Source organism: Periplaneta americana, chromosome 12, assembly GCF_040183065.1.
Source record: "Periplaneta americana isolate PAMFEO1 chromosome 12, P.americana_PAMFEO1_priV1, whole genome shotgun sequence".
Lineage (NCBI taxonomy): Eukaryota > Metazoa > Arthropoda > Insecta > Blattodea > Blattidae > Periplaneta > Periplaneta americana.
Window position 1 is genome coordinate 55205772 of NC_091128.1, and position 21330 is coordinate 55227101.

The 21330-nt window shown below is 36.0% G+C and overlaps 1 protein-coding gene across 2 annotated transcripts in view; it reads left to right on the forward strand.

Annotated features, from left to right (window-relative positions):
* The window catches only part of LanA (laminin subunit alpha), a 275604-nt gene that overhangs the window by 231114 nt on the left and 23160 nt on the right, over positions 1–21330 (forward strand). For both annotated transcript variants that reach the window (XM_069841346.1, XM_069841347.1), the window contains exons 43-48: positions 3768–3978; positions 5751–5915; positions 6073–6240; positions 10717–11036; positions 19387–19631; positions 20136–20246. In XM_069841346.1, the coding sequence (XP_069697447.1) occupies positions 3768–3978; positions 5751–5915; positions 6073–6240; positions 10717–11036; positions 19387–19631; positions 20136–20246 (1220 nt within the window). The remainder of the gene's footprint in view (positions 1–3767; positions 3979–5750; positions 5916–6072; positions 6241–10716; positions 11037–19386; positions 19632–20135; positions 20247–21330) is intronic.

Below are 21330 nucleotides of genomic sequence, written 5' to 3' on the forward strand. Positions count from 1 at the left end.
TTTCTCTTTTCACCCCCACCCTTACGAACCAACAGACAATGGAAGATTTCCCTGCCATTTCTCGTCATTCCACAGTGAACTTAAGTGTGTGTGTGTGTGTGTGTGTGTGTGTGTGTGTGTGTGTGTGTGTGTGTGTGTGTGTGTGTGTGTGTGTGTGTGTGTGCGTGCGTGCGTGCGTGCGTGCGCGTGCGCGTGTGTGATGCTCTGGATTTAACAATGAAGTCATCATCCTTCTTGCTTCCCAATATTTTGATGGAAGGTCCACAAATGTCCTAAGAGTTTCACAATTAGCCAGGTGCTCCATCTCCATGTCCTCTTCTCTGGTGCACAGTACAGTGAACTTAAGTAGAATCATTTTCCCTCATCTCGCATCTCGTCTTGTTAGCTCAGATGCTTAGCATGCAGCTCATTTACTGTTAGCATGTCCAGTAGGCAGGTTCATCAGATCGAAACCAACCTTCGGCGAAGTAATAAGGAGGCAGAGAAAGAGAGAGTGAGAGGAAGAGAGAAGGAGCGAGAAGGAGAGGGAAGAGGCACATAAAAGAAAGTTCTATTTTTCATTACCAAATAGCGTATCCTAACTTTAATTTTTGCTCACCTGCTATTCCCCACATGTCCCGTAGAGTGTCTGGTGATACTGTACAAGTCATTGCGAGTCTCCCTAAATTAATGAAATTAATATAACGGGATTTTTTATAATGAAGTCTGACATCCTATTGTTATTTTAACACGACTAAATTTTAAAACTTCAGTTGTGCAGTTTCATTATTACATTTCAAAGAAACCTGTTGTTTTGCATAACATTAGTTTTTAAGAGAAGTACAATTGATTAGGTTCATTCATAGTTGTTATTCTTTGTGTTTGAATATTTTAAGAAAATATAATATGTATTTTATGATATACCGTACAGGGTGATTCACGAGGAAAGTTAAAAAATTTGGGATGTGAATTCTGAAGTCATTCTGAGTCAAAAAGTTCATATGAATATGGGTCCGTTTTCGAACAGTTACGGAGATCTGGCTCTTTGATTTCACAAACACTTCTGGGATTTCATTGTACTAACTCGCCTTTAGAGACAGATAAAGGACAAATTTAAAGTTTATATTCATGCATATATACCTAATATTCTAGATGTCGGGGTAGATGTTTTCGCACATTTTCAAAGGTACCTTCTTCTGCTTTAATACATTGTTGCGCTCAGTCGTGAATCGCGCTAGTTACTCGGAAGAGTTGCACGTGGCTGTTCTTTATGTGGTGTGCAGCAACCAAAATACTTTTGATTAGCGCCTCTCTCGTTTTCACTTTCCTTTGGCATACCAAGTCTTTCATCCAATCCCATAGACAGTAAATACTCTTCGATATGGTACTCTTCTGTTCAGAAAGTGTCATTCATATTCAGCGATGGCACACAAGGAACTTCCATAAACATACACAATATCGGCGTATTCTGCAGTCGAAAATTTAGAAGGCATCTTGAAAAACACAACTTAACTTCGATAACTGAACCTGTATAATACTGTACCGGTACTGTAAGTAGAAGACTGAACTGCTGTGAGCTGATAAGAGATAGTGTATTTGTGTTATGCGCGGGATCTGTGCCATTACATTGGACATTTGTAATGCCCCATCACCCAGTTTGTGAGGTGAATGAACTTATCCACGTCGCTCACAATGCAGATTCCAATGTTACGTCATTCATTGCGATCTGTGACCTTGTCTCATATCTCACGTCAGCAGCATATGGTAACGTCTGATTCACATTGGGACAAGACGTTTTACCAAAAAAAATGCATCTAGGTCTGCCATCGTTCGAAAATGGACCTAAGTTCATATGAATTTTTTCACTCAAAATGGCCTAAGATATTGTATAGCGGTACTAAATTTTTTACCTTTCCTCGTGAATCACCCTGTATACCTTTTAATTGTATTTTCAATTTTCCTGTATTATCACACAGTGTCCTATATTTTGGTGCAGTGTCCTAAATTTTTAGCCATTGTGTCTTACATTTAATTAAAATAATCTAGTAACCTTAGTCTGGCATCTACCTTTTAAATAACAGACTCCTAATTAATTTAATGATCGAGGAAATCACTAAAAAAACTATTAAAATGGCCGTCCCAGGAATTTGAACTCTGAACCTTCCGAATGTGAGTCCAGTGTTTATCACTGAGCCACCTTGCTTGAACGAATTTTAATAGTTATAATATATTCATTGTCACATCAGAGGCATATATTACTGATGCTTACTTACTTACTTGCTTTTAAGGAACCCGGTGGTTCATTGCCGCCCTCACATAAGCCCGCCATTGGTCCCTATCCTGAGCAAGATTAATCCAGTCTCTACCATCATATCCTACCTCCCTCAAATCCATTTTAATATTATCTTCCCATCTACGTCTCGGCCTCCCCAAAGGTCTTTTGCCCTCCGGCCTCCCAACTAACACTCTATATGCATTTCTGGATTCGCCCATACGTGCTACATGTCCTGCCCATCTCAAACGTCTGTTTTCTTACTGTTAGGTTTCGTAACAAGCTGTTTTTTTACGGTGATGGGTTGTTAGCCCTTCGCCCAACCCCCAAGCTGGAGGACCACCCCTTATCGGCTGTCCATGACTGCTTATTCAATATATTCGCAGCTACCCTCCATATCTGGAGGCCGTCTCCTCTATCCGCAACCTGAGGACGCGCCATGCCATGGTGATATTGATGCTACATTTAAAATACTTACGAAGAATTTTGATGTAATATATCTTCATTTTAGTTTTTAAAAAAGTGGGCCAACTGTTAACTAAAGCTGCTAGAGATCGACTTTCCACTTGGAGACCCAGGGTCAAGTCTCAGAGAGTCTAAGTAAACATAGGTGATTGTTCGCATAGGCTTCCGCGGCTGGTGTACATGGTGTGTGGATAAGCTTCAGGGCTTCTACCGCGTTGTCTTGGTGTTATATGAATACTCCCCTTCATACAGACCTCAACCGGATTGGACCACGTAGGACCAATCAGATGCCAGAAGGAGAACCTACGACCTATCACAGCAAGTACCCCCCCCCCCCAATCGAGACTACTATGTGTATATATATATATATATAAGTACTGGTAGACTATTTCCTTATCCAACAACTGCTCTGAAGATGGCCACAACACAGCGGTCGAAACGTCAGCCAATAACACCAAGACAATGCGGTAGAAGCCCTGAAGCTTATCCAAACATAGGTGATGTTTGGCAGATTTTAATGTTCCCCTGCCATTATTCCACCAGTTTTTCATAATCACTGTCTTATCTTCAACCTGTAAGCAGAACTGCAATGCATTCCTCAGTAAAATAGTATGAACCTCATACTGTATCTTAATAATCATTTGAGCTGAAAACAGATGCGAAATAAATAATGATAAAAAAAAAACAAAATAAAAGTGGTGGGAAGAAAATATAAGTAAATTAATGATAATATTCTGAAGATGACCCATAAATAGGTCGAAACATGTAAACAAGGTACGTTAAAATTTAACACAAGAAAGTCTTATCATACATATTCCGAAGTGATACAGTGTTAAAAGTTGTGTAATCAAGATGGATAATATTTATGTATTTATAAGTATATTTAAGGAAGCGAAAACTTCATAGGAACAAATTAAATGTTGCTAGTTCTCACAAAAGAATTTATAAGATAAAGCATCGGTAAAAGTATTTTAAAATGTTGTCATACTGGTACTTAAAAAATGTAGGGACAAACGAAACTCCATGTGTGATGTTAATTTCTTGTTTGCAGGGATAATTTGGTTAATTTGCAACCCAGCACAGGATATCGTTTTGATGGTAATGGTTATGCCATTGTGAGCAGCAAACAGTACAGCATGCGTGAACGCTCTTCCGTGCAATTATCATTCAAGACTACATCACCTAATGGATTACTGTTCCTCGCTGGTAAAGGACGCACATTTCTGTCAGTGGAGTTGCGAGAAGGAAATGTTGTATACCAGGTATATTACTGAGTTAGAAATTTATTTATGGAACGTCTCTAAAATACATTGTACTAGTAATCAATTTCTTATACAGTCAGTTTTACAGAATTTCTAAATAGTATAAAGACATGGTAGAAAGACCATTGTATGATGATGGTACTTAATTAATTGATCAAACATAAGTTATAAGTGTTGTCTACACATCATACTTAAGTTCAGGAACGTAAAATTGAGCGACTCAGTGAGAGGATTTGTTACTCAGAACACATCGAAGTATCAAATGAGGTTGTAGTTCTTCATTTCAGAATATTTGAAGTGTACGACAAAAAACTAGCAAAATATCTAAATATAACTTATGTTACGGTATTATGACTGTAACGAAATTAACAGAATAGAGATATTTCAACAGAGGTATACACTTACTTAGCTCCCTGCATTCATTTCAAGATATAAAGTAGTCATTTATATAGTAAGAAAGGGAGCATATTTTACTTGCAAATTTAATTAACTAATAATTAGATCAAGAAATAAAAGTTAGCTTTGCACTTACAAACTATTTTTTATTATTGTTATGGGATAGCTTAAATTTTCCACAATTTGTTTACTTAAAAATGTAATATTACAAAGCTGGTTTCAATTAATTTTATCTAATACCGGTATCCAAAAATTTAAAATTGTTATGTGCTGGTAAGTATCTTGTTATTTCAGGTACCGTACATTTATAATTCGCCAGCCATTGTGTACACAATAGTTACGATAACTTTATATTGTTTGAAGTCAAAGTTGTGGCTTCGAATCCTCCATATAATATATGAAGTTAAGGGGGGTGGGGGGACAGTATCGTGGTGGAGTTATCCTGTAGAACTATCTACTGCTCAGAATTCAAAGTTTGTGGTGAATATATTTGAGGTTAGACTCTAGAAGTCTTGCATTGGGAAGTGTTTAATAAGAATATTTACTGTATTTGCTGGTGTATAAGACACATTTCCTTTTTTGAGAAATAACTTATCACTGAATATTATTATAACTATTTTACAATATTTCAAATATAAATTAATATGTAGGTCTAATTTAATCAAATAGGTACCTAATCTAACGTCCACGTTGGTGGACAAATTTATTACTGTAGGCCTATAGAAAAACCGCTAGAATGCAGAAGAGTGACTGTTCCACGCCTTGGTTATTACTGGCCAGCCATATTGTATTGGAAGCAAATTGTTTTCGTTATTGTTTAATATATTGGCAAGATCATTGCTATTGAAGTCCGAGATTTTGAGTTTGCTAAGATCATCCTTTCACATCTGTGGACATGCAAATTTTCTAAATATTAAATAAATAGTTAATTTTACATATTTCATAAATAAGTAGGATAAGTGGGTTTAGACATTACCGGTACTTAAAAAGAAAAACTTTATGACCTCAAAATTGCTGGATTCACGGAATGCTTTAACTAAATTCGTCACACAATAAGCCTAAGGCTTGTATCCGTCTAGAGTTAATTTGAACCTTTTTTAAAATAGACCTGAAGTTAGATCTGTTTTAAGATGTACAGCAATCAGTAAATACAATAGGTACTTTTAACAATATATTTCATTTTGTTACATTTTTATTAAAATATTATTAAACCTTTTAACTGAAGATATTAAAATGTTGTTAAGACAGTTACGAACTATGTAAAATATCTGTAGTTTCAGTACATGTCTGTAATGTAGCCCGTCAATAAACAAAACAATAAATTTACGCTGACTAGTTTTATAATTTGTGAAATAATCAATGATTCTTTATTACAGTATAACCTCGGTCATGGAAAGCTGGAAATAATATCTCACAATACTTACAATGATGGAAATTGGCACAGAGTAGATGCTGGACGTGAGAAAGAGAGAGGTGCTCTCAAAATTGATGATGTGCAAGAGTTCCAAGACGTTGCACCTGGGACGGCAACACAATTGCAGGTCAGTAGTCATCTCCAAGAATTTACAATATTGCTATTGCATATATTTGTGTATTATAATTTATTTATTCATATATTTAGTTACTTACTTAGTTACTTATTTATCTGTCTGTCTATATGTCTCTGTCTGTCTGTTTATTTATGTATTTATTTTCCAGGTGTCAGAGCATATTTATGTGGGTGGATATCCAGGACAGCAGCCATTTAAACCTGTCACAAATATTGGATTCGAGGGCTGTATTGATAATGTATACATTGATGGAACACCAGTTGATTTAAGTCAGAACGTGGAAGCATTTGGAGTGACTCCTGGTTGTCCGGCACAGGTTTGTTCTTCTTACTCATATGTTTGAATTAAAATCGTTATTAATTTATTATCATGCTATAAAGTATTGTTGGCCTATATAATTAAATGCTCTGTATCATACAATGAAACTCGTGCTACTAATAATAGGTATTATGTTATTTCTTCTTTTCTTAAGATTCTGTAACTTCATGTCTACATAATTGTGAGATTTATATACGTATATATAAAGAGATATATGATCCTTCTTTGAGGTGGTTCATGCTGTTAATTTTCTCAGCATACATGGTGGTCCCCCACAAGTAAAAATCTGAGGTGTTAGGTCTGGCGACCATGGTGGTTATTCAACAGAACCTCAACGACTTAATCACCTTTCTGGAAACTGTTAACCACGAATGCATTTGGTGGAGCACCGTCTTGTTGAAATGTGTCGGGTAAATTCCCTTATTCATTCATAACATTCAGGAAAACATTCTCTTCAAGCATTTCCTTGTGTCTTTCAGCAATGAAATTACCAACAATTATTGTTATTTCCATATGCCACACCAAACCATCAACTTTCATACTCTCTGCATTTTATGGATCCATCCAATTGGGGTTGGTGTCACTCCAGTACCACCAATTTTGCTTATTGACTTGGCCATTAACGTAAAAATTGGTTTCATTACTGAACAGAATGGAAGATGGAAACAGGAGTCATTCCTATGTAATTACATGTTATATATATATATATATATATATATATATATATATATATATATATATATATACTACTTTCCTTAATCTGTTTCTTTCTGTTTTTATTGTATCAAGTTCTGTTCTGTGTTCCAAAAAGACTTGTAGTTTTTACATTCTACTCTAGGTACATTAGCCTTTTCCCGTCTCATTGTTATGTTGGTAAGATTTCTTAGTTCGTCTCTTGGTTTGCCTTCAATTTTTAATCTTTTAATGTCTGCCTCTATTTCCGTTTTATATTTCTCCCTGTTTGCTTTTTTGAAGTTCCATGTGGTTTTGTTTTCTTTAGGTGCATTGATGTGTGTTCTTATGACCTTCGTAATGACTGCTCTGTATTCTGTTCCCATGTCTCCTACGTTGCGGGTTGAGATATTCATTAGGTTTGTTGAAACAATGGCTAGGTCAGGATTTATTCCATCCCCATTACAATGAAGATATGTTTGTGCATCTTGTTGGATGAATAGTATTTCTACAGCATTGGATGCTAAAAATTCTTCTGCTATTTTACCTGGGTTATTTTTATATGCATAGCCCCAATCTGGAGAAGCTGCATTAAAATCTCCCACTATTACTGTATTATGAGTTAAATCTGGGAGATCTAAATTCATATGTTTATCTGGTGGACTATATATGCCATAGATTTTTGAATGGTAGTTCTCTTTCCATACATTAATTTTTACTATTTCAGATGTATCATGTTCATTCATTCTCTTCATAACTGAAAAATTTGTGGTGAGCAGGGGCGTATTTTGCGGGCTACCGGGGGTAGCCCAAGGAAATTACAAAAGAAAAAGTTTATAATATAACATAATGTAATAATTTTGTATTATTAGTTTTACCATAGTAATTAAAATTAAAGTAATTGTTAGATATATTTTGTGTAATAATAGGGTCAGCGGTAGCCCAAACCCTTTAACCAGTATACGCCACTGGTGGTGAGGTTTGTTTTGCTTCCAACAAGGATTCCACCGGCTGTTTGTCTGGATTTGTATAACATGTGTTGGTTGTATCCAGGTGTGATTGATAAATTGTTCGTTCTGTGGGCTAATGTTCGCTTCATTAATTATAAAAACGTCTATGTCATGTTTTACAGCTTCGTTCATCGATTCTGTTACTGTAGCTGTTGATAATCCTCCAGCATTCCACTGCAAGATGTTGGTTGTTCTTCCTTTTTTTTTTTTTGCTCTAAGAAGAGCAGTTTTTTTTCTTGTACTGCTGCTTCTTACGCCTATAGTTGTACTCAATTTGCGGCAAATTTGCTTCCAGGGGACACCACGGGAAGGCAAGTAACTTAATATTATGCCTAATAAATACGCATTTTTAAGATTATATAAAAAAATACCCGAGGAACCGCCCCTGTCCCTGGGGTATAAGGCTTGCACTTTAGTAATCTTTCATAAGTGAAATTTCAGTAATTTTGTAGTGGACTGTGCCAATATACAGTATACCTGATCCCACTTATTGAGCAGCTTAAGAGAGAGATTTTTGTGTCAATTGTTGTAATCAAGCACCAGTATCATGAAGATTTTCCTCTGTTATAATGTGACGTCTGATTTTATTTCTTGTCCAATACTCATCCTGTAGTCTGTACTTTGTTCACTATTTTACGAACTGTTTTCTCTATGGTACTGAGCAGGTGATTGTTTTTTTATAAAGTTAAAACAAATGAAAATTCTTTATTCTGGTAGGTCATGACTCAAACAGCACATACACGTAGAGAAGTTAAATTTGAATACTAAATGCAATAGCACTGCACTGACTAATCAGTCCTGTGTAGTGTACGTGATTATGCTGACCTTGAGTAGGCCATGTTTTGGTGTACGCAGCTACCTGATGCTGCCACCATTCTCTAATGGGAGCGGAGCCAAACAAATGTAAATAATTGATTAAATGGCGATCTTACTCGTGTTAATTATGTAAGCATGTGTGGCTTACAGCTGTTTCGGTGCTACTTGACACCATCCTCAGAGTCTACTAGATCTCGGCGCTATCTCAACTTCGCTGCCTGTTGTGTGGGTGTGTTTGTGTGATGAAGAGTTGTGTCAAATAGTGTGTGTGTTCTGAAATTGATCTGTGTGTTGAGAATTTGATTAGGGTGTGTTTTAGTGTGTCTGTATATTTCATATTGTGGCTGCAAAAGGGTATCTGTCGGATACAGGGAGGAGAGCCATTAATCCTTCCCATTGAAGGCTTTAAGGAACCAACCTGAACAAATATCCAATGTCCCATCCCTACCTTCCCGTGGTGCAGCTGTTAGTAAGCATAATTTTACGAGCTGAACTAAAGGGTGGGGCTACTCATCCATTAGCACTGGTCAGCTTGATGAGTTAATGACTGAATTTGGTATAATTTTCCTCTATCCAATACCTAATTCCCTCTTTACTCTTTCCTATCCAGTCCTCTGACTGAACTCTTACTTTCTTCGACCCCAACGGCATTAGAGCATTCGAGGCCTAGGGGTTCATTTCCCTTTCCTTCCTCCTCTTTCTACTTTTCTGTTCCTAGTGCTGACCTGCTATGGCACTAAAATCGTCCTCCAGTGGCTTAAGGAGGGAAAGCTGGTGATCAACAAGATCTCCCAGCTAGGTCCAATGGACCCATCGACCAACAGCAGCAGGTGTGGTCCTCCAGACATTCTGGGGGTTGTGTGTGAATGAAGTAGCCACCAAAACGTTAAAATATGGTGTTCACTTAAATCGGCTACAACTTGCCATTTAACGTGTGCAACTCAAACCAAGAAATGGATTCGGAACACCTCAAAATCTGTGCTTCAGTGGCTAGTCATGATAATATCTTTGAAAAATATTGGAGTGCAAGAGGTCAAATGACTTTATTGTCAAACGCCTGACATTAGAAAACAACAACATATTTCATATTGTTCTAGTGTGTTGAGTTTTTGGTTTTTGGGTTGTATGTGTAGGATTTCCATGTCTGAATTTATGTTATTGTATGTGTGGTTAGCATTAGTTATGTGTTCGGCATATGTAGATGTATTGTACCCTCTGGTTATTGCTTTAATGTGTTCTTTGTATCGAGTTTGTAATGATCTACAATACATCTACATATGCCGAACACATAACTAATGCTAACCACACATACAGTAACATAAATTCAGACATGGAAATCCTACACATACAACCCAAAAACCAAAAACGCAACACACTAGAACAATATGAAATATACAGACACACTAAAACACACCCTAATCAAATTCTCAACACACAGATCAATTTCAGAACACACACACTATTTGACACAATTCTTCATCACACGAACACACCCACACAGCAGGCAGCGAAGTTGAGATAGCGCCAAGATCTAGTAGACTCTGAGGATGGTGTCAAGTAGCACCGAAACAGCTGTAAGCCACACATGCTTACATAATTAACACGAGTAAGATCGCCATTTAATCAATTATTTATATTCAAGTGTTAAAAGTGGTGTACGAAAGATTCAACATGGACTAAACAAATGGTTGGCTCTATAAAAGTGAAATTGAGTAAAATCTAGAAAAAAAGTAAGACAAAATATTCAGTATGATTTCATTTTTTTCTTTTCTGAAGATTTTATGATACTTACGACACATCTGTGAGATTGATGTTTGGTCTTCCAATATATTTATATATTAGAATTACGATTTTCTTTTCCTAAAACTTGTAATCTATTCAATATTTGAAATAAACAAAATATTTGTTCTTTTATTTCTTTATGATTAATAGAATTCTTTCTAAATCATAAAGTAAAATTTTCTTCCGCTCAACAGTTTGCCAGCTCAGTTGCTTTCGATGCAGCTGAACCAGGGTATGTGAGATGGCCTAACGGGTCAGCTGACAACTTCCTGCAACTCAATCTCAAGTTCAAGACTGTTGCTAGCTCAGGTCTGTTGTTCTATGGAGCGGACCGACATGGTAAGGCTGCGGTATCCCTGGCTCTGATCGATGGAGGCCTAGTGATGCGCAGTCAGGGAGAGGAGCTTGTGACCAGTGACTCCTTGCGCTATAATGACAACCAATGGCACGTAGTCAGTGCTACCCACGAGAGTACAGGGCTACGCCTTGATATAGATGATTATGATACAGTCAGGTAAGCCAAATAAAATGTAGTATAATGTCAGTCCATATTAATTATACACAGCCATACTTATTCTCTGTAGCTTTTAATGTAAAATAAAAAGAAAAGAGTGATCTATCATCATGGAATATGTCTGACTGAAGATTTCTCTGAATTTCATCATTCTCTCACGTTATTCGAGTAATTAAGTGCAAAGTTCAGAATGCAGAAAGAATATCAAAGTCATTCTTTATGGTTAGGTACCCCAGACTTGACGTTACATTTTATTTATTTATGTATTTATTTATTTGTTTATTTGTTTGTTTGTTTGTTTGTTTGTTTGTTTATTTATTTATTTAACTTGGTAGAGATAAGGCCATCAGGCCTTCTCTTCCCCTCTATCAGGGGATTACAACTACAATATTAAGAATACAATTACAATTATAATTACAATTAATATTAAATTTACAAATATAATAAAAATCAAAGTATTAAAAGATTAACTGATTAATAAAAGCTAGACAGTTTATTGTAAAAGTTAAGAAGAGAGAAACTTTTTTTTTATTAATTAAGTAAAAATTAAACCTACCCTACACAGTAAGAAAATGCTTAATAAGTTTGCTTTTGAACGCTACTAAATTCCGACAGTCTTTGATGTCACTGGGTAGGGTATTCCACAAGCATGAGAGCGAGATTGTATATGATGATGAATACGATGATTTCTTATGTGTTGGTATGGCTAGTATGCGGCTATTTTGCGTGCGTGTGAAGAGATTATGATATGATGACAGGTAACTGAAACGGGAGGCAAGGCAGGTAGGTGTAGAGGTGTGAAGGACTTGGAAAAGGAGAACAAGAGAATGAAAATTTCTACGTTCGTTAAGCCATAGCCAGTTTAGAGTTTGGAAGAATGGGGTAATGTGGTCAGCATGACGGACATCGCAGACGAAGCGAACACAATAATTATGAACACGTTGTAATTTTTGCGACTGATTGACATTGAGGTCAGTCAGTAGAAAATCATAATAATCGAAGTGGGGCATTACTAGTGTTTCCACTAGTATTTTCTTGAGTGATAGCGGGAGGAATTTTCGAATGCTGTTTAAGAAATGTAGTATGGAAAGCACTTTTTTGGTAATATGGGTTACTTGGTTATTCCAGTTTAATTCTTAGGAAATTAAGTGCTGTGGATCCTGTGATGAAAAGTTAAAACGGATAAATTCACTCTGTTTCCGAGTGAGAGAGTTCAATCAAAACTATTTCTCGTTCATATCACTTTACAACTGTGCTAGTTATTGTTTTCACCATCAGTGGTGCCAACTTCAAATTATAACAAGGGCTGGGGAGAGTGAGGCATTGGGCAAGATTGACGTAAACTTTATGACCTATACAGGGTTTGTTTAAGAGCCCCAGCAGCTGCGGCGGGCACCTTCATAATCCTCCTGCAAAAGCATTATCAGTAAAAACAGGTTGAATTTCCCGCTGAAACTGTCTTCCTGGCATAAAACAATGGAAGCGACATGAAAGGGAAAGAAAGAGTGGAATACAAGTTCGTACTCTTCAAGAAAACCAAAGAGCTCGTTATACAGGGTCTGGCAAAAAAATCTGATGGTTTTTGAAATAAGACAAAACAGTTCTATTTTAATGTACGTTGGTTTTTATTCTTTATTCGAAAAGAGGCATTATTGCCATTTACTGATGCAAAAGAACGAAATGAGATTTTGAAAATTAACCCTTCAAATGACGTGCGTTTTTTCTAATGCACTCCTGGAGCATGACTCTGAAGTTCAGCACTGCCCTGCCTACCATGTCTCTGGCATAAGAACGGTGTTTGTCCATCCTTTTGATTTATAATTTGATGCTGAAGAAGTCGTTCTGAAATTGTTTACCCACAGTAAATTGTGTTATGGCTGGGAACTCGCTTATGTCTAGGGCTAGGATTTTGATGAAATTTAATCTTTTTTTCTATTAAGCCAGAAACATAGCTACTTTAGTATTTATATGTTATGTGATAAACTGAGTGTTTTAAGACACATTTGTTAGGGCATTTCTTTGCACTTTTTGCCTGTTTCAACTCATAAGAGCATTTTTTGTTTTATTCGGTTATTTTTAGGCATTTTCATTTAATTTTGGCCATAAATCCCATTAATGTAAAATAATCTTAGAATGTAGGCTTTTTAATGTACAATAATGTTTATTTCCTTTGATATTTTCTCTACATATTTTATCCATTTATTCCCATCATTTTGTATAACATTTTAATCGTTTTTCTACACAAATATTGCCATTTTAACGTAGTACACCCCATGTAATGGATCAGTCCAACCACCTCTTCAATATGTTGTTGTTGTTGTTGTTGTTTTCGTTTTCTAATGCCAGGCATTTGACAATAAAGTCATTTGACCTCTTGCACTCCAATATTTTTCAAAGATATTATCATGACTAGCCACTGAAGCACAGATTTTGAGGTGTTCCGAATCCATTTCTTGGTTTGAGTTGCACAATGGGCAGTTAGGGGACTGATATATTCCAATTCTATGCAGGTGTTTGGCCAAACAATCATGGCCTGTTGCCAATCTAAATGCAGCTACAGACGATTTTCGTGGTAAATCGGGAATTAACTGTGGATTTTGATGCAGAGAGTTCCATTTTTTCCCTTGGGATTGAGTTATCAAATTTTGTTTGTTGAAGTCTAAGTATGTAGATTTAATAAATCTTTTCACAGAGTAATACGTAGATTTAGTAACAGGTCTGGCCTTCTTTGCTAAAGCATCCGCATTCTCGTTTCCCAGGATTCCACAATGGGATGGTATCCATTGGAATACAATTCTTTCATTGAGTGTTATTAATTGAGAGAGCATTTTAGTTATTTCTGCTGTTTGAGATGAAGGTGTGTGTCTAAAGACTACTGATAGAATAGCTGCTTTGGAGTCTGACAATATAACTGCATTCCTAAATTTATTGATGTGGCATAGAAGATTCCTGAGACATTCACTTATTGCAATGATTTCACCATCAAAACTTGTTGTTCCATATCCAAGAGATCTATAAAGTGAGAAGAGACAGCACGTAACACCTGCACCGGCACCTTGTTCTCTGGAGATCAAGGATCCGTCGGTGTATAAATGAAGCCAGTTTTGTGGAGGGTACCTAATATTAATTGTCTCTAAAGACAATTGTTTCAGTATTTCAGTGTTTACTTCTGATTTCAGGATTTCTTCTGTTAAATTTAGATTATATTCTATATTTAATAGAGTTAAAGGGTTTGGTTTAATTTGTAAGTTTTCTTTTAAATTCGGGATATTGATTTTCTGTTTTAATTCTTGAACAATGAATATGAAACTTTTTTGAGTTTTCAATCTACAAAGAGGACTGTATGAATGCCAATTGTTACCTGGTAATCTGATAAGTTTTTCATATTGAATCAGTGCTTTTTCTTCTATTGTCATTTTGATGCTGTTAATATTAGTGAGGAATCTCATAGAATCTATTGGCGTTGTTTTGATTCCACCAGTAATGAGTCTGAGAGCTTGGTTTTGAACATATTCATGTCGTTTATGAAAGGTGGAGTAATTAAAATTTCTCCGCAGTATGTTAGCACTGGCTGTATAAACATTTTGTATGTAGTGTTCAAAGTATTCCTAGAGCATCCCCATTTCTTTCCAGCTAGTCTTTTTAGAAGGGAGAATCTTTTACGAGCTTTTTCAGAAATGTATTTCAAATGGTTGCTCCATGTTAACATACTATCGAAAATAACTCCAAGATATTTGGATTCATAAGTCCTAGGAAGGTGTTGGCCATTGTATAGGATATTGAATTCTCTTTCTTTTTTACCGAGTGAAAATATTTGGTAGTTACTTTTGCTTAAATTGAGTGTCATCAAATTTGATGTATTCCATTCATGTAGTTGATTTAGAGCTTTTAGAGCAGAATTTTGAATTTTGTCTCTATGTCTGTAAGATCCGGAAGTCCATAAAACTATATCATCTGCAAATAACCTCTTCAATATAGACTCCTCTATACCTGCTAGTTCTGGATAAAAATGGCCTTGTGGTGGACTACATGGAACTACATCAGGTAAAATAATTAATTAAAGTGTACTACTTAGAAAAATTGTGTAAAATTCAATAAACTTAAATGTTAGTACTAGAATTTAATTTAATTGTTAGTCTAAATATTAAGTAGTATAAAACCTCTTTTCATACTAAGCCAATTATGTAAGATTAATTTTAAGGGCATTTTTTTTTTTTAAGATTTTAGGTCATAAATGCATTGTTTTTAGGACATTTTTTCATGATTTATAGGTCATCAAAATCCTAGCCCTACTCATGTCTATCCACATTGAAATGTTGTCGGAACCTATGCTGCATAAGAACTACTGAATCATTTGTTTTGAAAAACATCTCCATGGCAAATGCCCGTGTGATGCTTTCCATGGATCCATTGCTACTGAAATGGCATCAATAATGGCGTTCATTCTCAATCCTACTGCTACTGCGTGACCATATTTGCCACAGTTACTGCCAGCCTAAAAAGTCAGATATTTGTTTTGCCAGATCCTGTATATCTTGCTGTGCTCAAAATATGAGCTCTGTTGTTTGTGATGCAGCTGAATCTTCAGTATTTGTACTAAATTTATTTGGTGTAGTATAAAGAATGTTCATTTTATTTTCTGCATCTGTGAAGTGCTGGAATATTCAGACTACTCGTGTACAGTCTTAGAAAAAAGTTTTGTCACATACTTTATACAGCAAGTCCCAGAAAGGAGGCAGTGCGCATGATCAGACATACAACGAAACAAAACTAATTTTAACTAGTTCTTCTCTTGTGAACCAGGTTGCTCATTCTTTAATCATATAAATTGCCTCCTTTCTGGGACTTATAAAGTATCTGTGCCACAAAACTTTTTTCTAAGACTGTACACTTGACACTGAAAACTCATTCTGAAACCAGATGGGAGGCTAGGATTGATAGCTCGTAGGCACGAACGTTTTTTTTTTTTTTTTTTTTTGACAGCTAAGTCATTGCTGTGATATGTTGAGTGTTATTTGTGACATTAAAATTTGACAAGAAATAAGGAAGACCAGCATATGCTCTTACAGATGCTCTTAAAGACACGAAACAAAAGTCAGAAAATATAAGGGCATCAGATCTTTGCTAATGAAATGGAAGTGCTATTCCCCATGTCATCACAAAATATCAACAGTTATCTAACAGTACTGGTACTTCATAGCATTTGGAAGACATTTTCCCAAATGTGACAGTTGCATTGAGAGTAGCTTCTGCAGAACAGAGCTTTTCTAAGCTGAAGTTACTTGAGATCTTTTATGAGTGAGGAACGACTAAAAGGTCCTTTCTGTAATAGCTGCGGAAAGACAGGGAGCATGTTCCTGGGCATTGATTAAGTTACTGAAGATGTTTGCTGATTGAAATGAGTACCGGTAATTTCCTAAAATTCAAAAAAGCTAAAAAAGAATATAAACTTCATTTTATAAATTTTGTAATGGTATATGTGTATGTATATATGATACAAATTTTATGTAAATTGCTTAAAAATAATTTTTAAGAATAATTCAGGCTACGCTTTATATTCCCAAATTTGCAACATAAGATTCTAAAAGTAAGAAAGTACAAAATGCATGAAATATGCTAAGCTGGATTTAGCTCTTTCTTTTGCTCTTTTCAAATTCTGCATGCTGTAATTAGTATTTTGTAATTTTGATTTAATGAGAGTAGACTAGTCTTTTGAGATTTCTTTAATAGAAATAATTTACTTTGAATATTAGGAATGTGTTGGATTTGATATGTTTGTATCCCGTTTCACTGAGGAAATCTATGCCATTGTAATAATTACTGATGTAGGTACAACAATATTACCTTAGTGCCTAAAATATAGTTTCTGAGACTAAATTACTGGTGGCATATTGTGTAATAATCTGAACATTCTGGACTAAGAATAGATTAGTGCACCACTGTGGAGTAATGGTCAGCATGTCTGGCTATGAAACGAGCAGGTCCGGGTTCAAATCCTGGTTGGGACAAATTACCTGGTTGGGGTTTTTTCCGTGGTTTTCCCTCAACCAATTGAAGCAGAATTGCTGGGTAACTTCAGGCATTGGACCTCGGACTCATTTCACCATCATTAATTCATATATCATCATCACCCATACAATAGCCTGGGTTAAGTTTACGGTGCAGCATGCTGTACTTGTACAAGAGCGCAGTCATTTGGCTACCCAATCACAGAATAGGAGTGGTAAACACAATAAGTCTCAGACTGCTGTGTAAGCCTTCGAGTCCCTCCTCTGCACAAGAGAGAGAGAGAAAAAAAGAATAAGTTGGGTTAGATTGATCTGAAGTAAAACGTGGAAGCCCCATAATAAAACCTTGCAGAGGGTCCCAAAATTTCTTAAACCGACCCTGAACCTCTATATATATATATATATTAGAGTGGTCCCTATTTTTTAAGTTTTAAAATACGTCCTTCCCACCCCTCCAGTCTATTATCCCTGACTTAAAACTAATGTGTGTGAAATTCTGATCCAATAGGTTAATATTTAAGGTATGCTCAATCCAAGTGAAATTTCTCCTTACTGAGTGGTTGTTCTGCATATTACGGGGATCTGTTGGAACCATGTTTTAATTACTAAATCAATTTATCGATCAGTCGATCAATGTATCATTCTTTTATTATTGTAGGTAACAACATGGAGCAATTGAAACAGCGACATTTTCACATAGAAAGCTGAAGGTCGATATCGAAAGTATACAAGAACACTATGAGCCATTGAACCCATTCATTAATAACAGAAGAAACTGTAATGTTATGTTTTATAAGGGAAACTACTTAATCCACATTCCAGCACAATACATCTGACGTCTATTCAATCAATCAATCACTCAATCGTTTATTAATGTCATGAGCAACAGTTTGTTGCAATAGACATAAAATAAAATAATATTTGACATAAAATATAAAAACAGATGAATACAAGAATACAAATGAAATACAATACTGGTAATAATAATAACAGCAATAACCAATATATATGGTTATGTCTTGTGACCAGAACATAATACGAAATGGAAATATAAAAATTGAAAATTTATTTTTTGAAGAGGTGGAAAAATTCAAATACATTAGAGCAACAGTAACAAATGTAAAGTCCACACCTGTGGAGTAACGGTCAGCGCGTCTGGCCGCGAAACCAGGTGGCCCGGGTTCGATTCCCAGTCGGGGCAAGTTACCTGGTTGAGGTTTTTTCCGGGGTTTTCCCTCAACCCAATATGAGCAAATGCTGGGTAACTTTCGGTGTTGGACCCCGGACTCATTTCACCGGCATTATCACCTTCATCTCATTCAGATGCTAAATAACCTCAGATGTTGATAAAGCGTCGTAAAATAACCTACTAAAATAAAAAACAAATGTAAATGACACTCGAGAGGAAATTAAATGCAGAATAAATATGGGAAATACCTGCTATTGTTCGGTTGAGAAGCTTTTGTCAACCAGTCTGCTTTAAAAAACTGAAAGAATATATATATATTACCAGTTGTTCTGTATGGTTGTGAAACTTGGACTCTCACTTTGAGAGAGGAACAGAGGTTAAGGGTATTTGAGAATAAGGTGTGTATGAAAATATTTGGCGCTAAGAGGGATGAAGTTACACAACACAGAACTGCATTCATTGTATTCGTCACCTAACATAATTAGGAATAATAAATCTAGGTGTTTGTGATGGGCAGGGCATGTAGCACATATGATGAATCCAGAAATGCATATAGAGTGTTAGTTGAGAGATCTGAGGGAAAAAGACCTTTGAAGAAGCCGAGACGTAGATGAGAGAACAATATTAAATTAGATTTGAAGGAAGTGGCATGTGATGGTAGAAACTGGATTAATCTTGCTCAGGATAGGGATCGATGGCAGGCTTATGTGTGAGTGACAATGAACCTCTGGGTTCTCTAAAAGCCATTTGTAAGTAAGTATAATGAAAATAATAGACCATAAAATATGCCCGTGCTATAAGTAAGAAGTCAGTTACAGCTTTTTTCCAGAAGTGTTTGCAATTATGTGAATTTGTCACACATGAGTTTTGTCTACAAAGGATCTCTATGTTGTTTAATATTAACTGCGGTATGTTTGTGCAAGCTAAATTTCTGTCATGTCCATGTTGATAACTGTTTGATACTTTGACATACTGGCATATTCATAAGAGCAGACTTTCGTGCTTGAGAAAAGTGACCTGGCGAAAGTAAAATTTTTCTATTCTGACACTGGTGAATTGTGATTTTTCAATGCGAGTGCAGATTTTAAATTTAAACTGATGACTTTATTGCGATATTCACTAAACTCACTTTATACGTTTCATGTTTGCATAGGTCTGATGCAGAGCCACAAACACTTCACTTCATGTATGGTAATTACTACTTTGGTGGCTTACCAGATGAACATACAGCAGCCCCAGGCACTGTAGCTACTACGAATCCATTTATTGGCTGTTTAGGGGACGCCACTGTTAATGGAGTATTTATTAACTTTGCCAATGCAACAGATAGAAGAGGTGCAATTCTAGGAAAATGTCCTTCGGCTGATCAGGCAACTGTAGCACCAAGCAGATCTTCAGGTATGTGTCTCAGTTTAGTGACTGGCATTGAATTATTTATTTTGTAATATTAAATAGTTACGTTCATTTGAATTCTTGTGGCATAAAATATAGATTTATGGACTTGATCTTACCACAGTCTAGTATACCAGTATACAGTCACGAAGCTTGAGTTTTGAGGGTGCTAGGAACAATAGACTGTGCCGGTATTATTTCGCATTGTCTGTAATGGGGCAATAGTAGCGATCCTAGTGGTGAGCAACTATCTATGGATGCATATTTACTACGTATTGAGCTTCGTGACTGTATATACTAGACTGTGATATCACATTACCGGTATATTAGAGTTGTACTAAGCGGATTATGTAACATGGCTTTTTGAATGTTACCTTTTGTGGAAAGAAATGCACACAGGAAACATTTTCCTGTTAACAGTTATATCACTTATATTGTAGATACTAGTTTATTTCTTTAGGTTGATTCCGTATTGATTAAAATAAATAATATAATCGTATTTAATTTCAGCCCCAACAATTCCCAAGATAGATGATTTGCCTATTATACCAGAACCAGAACCACAACCAACTTCAAGTGTTCCAGTGGAGGAAACTCCAGTTGTTCGTCCAGAAACACCAGGTATATGTAATATTTGATTGCACCGATGGAAAGAAAATACAAATTTCCATGATACAAATATGAATTAAATTTTGTGGAAAATTAAAATTGAGGAAATACACTGGCCAACAAGAAGTGATCACTAATTTTTTTTAATGTAGTCTAATATTTTTATCTTAAACCTTATTTTTAGATTACTGGTACCCAATAACTTAACATGAAACAAAGTTAGCATGTGCCCTGGGCACGTTATTCCCGTTATAAAAATTGTTTATGCTTGCAATTGTCTTAAATTCTAAATCTGTGATTTTTTGCAAATTTCAAGGAATGCATTTTTAGTTATTGGGGCCTTAACACACGATTATGTCACTGAAACTTTTCATACTGTCACTGTGCATTTACCTTGCGCTGATATTGAGTCTTATCACTTATGATGATGAAGACGGCTTCCATGCATCATGGCATGCTGACCACAAGGGTCCCTCTCCTAGTTGGATTGTATCCACTCACCCAGTAATGCTGCCTTGATTCCGTTCAGACTATTGAAGTTGCAATGACAAACATTTTAACCAAACATATGAGTATGTCAGAGGCAGGGGCGTATTTGTGCATGGCCTGGGGCGGCAGATTTTTAGGGACAGCAAAACTGATCTTTTATACTTAATCTGGCGGATGTTAAAAGTCAGATATTACACATGAAAAGCGAGTGGCTCGTAAATTAATTTTATATACGGAGTGCGTGGTAGTGCTGTGGTTGTGTGTTGTGTTTCAAGTTGGAAAGTTACAGGTTCGATCAATCCTAACTGCTACTAATGCTAATTGTCTGCAAAGGTGAGCATTAACCTCTTGCTGACCTGTGGCCTATAACAGAGATACCTTTATAGTGTTATTATAATGCTGATAATTAGACCGAAGTGTATAGTGGGCTACAGGCACAGGATAAAAATATTTCTTCTTGTGCATTTTATGTCCCTTGTTCAGCACATTCATCGCATTTGGCAGTACAGCATACAGTAGAGTCATATAAAGAATCACGTGCCTTTTTTAGTTACCTCAGATATTGTATGTTTTTTACTGCTTTATGTCACCACTGTTAGATATTGCA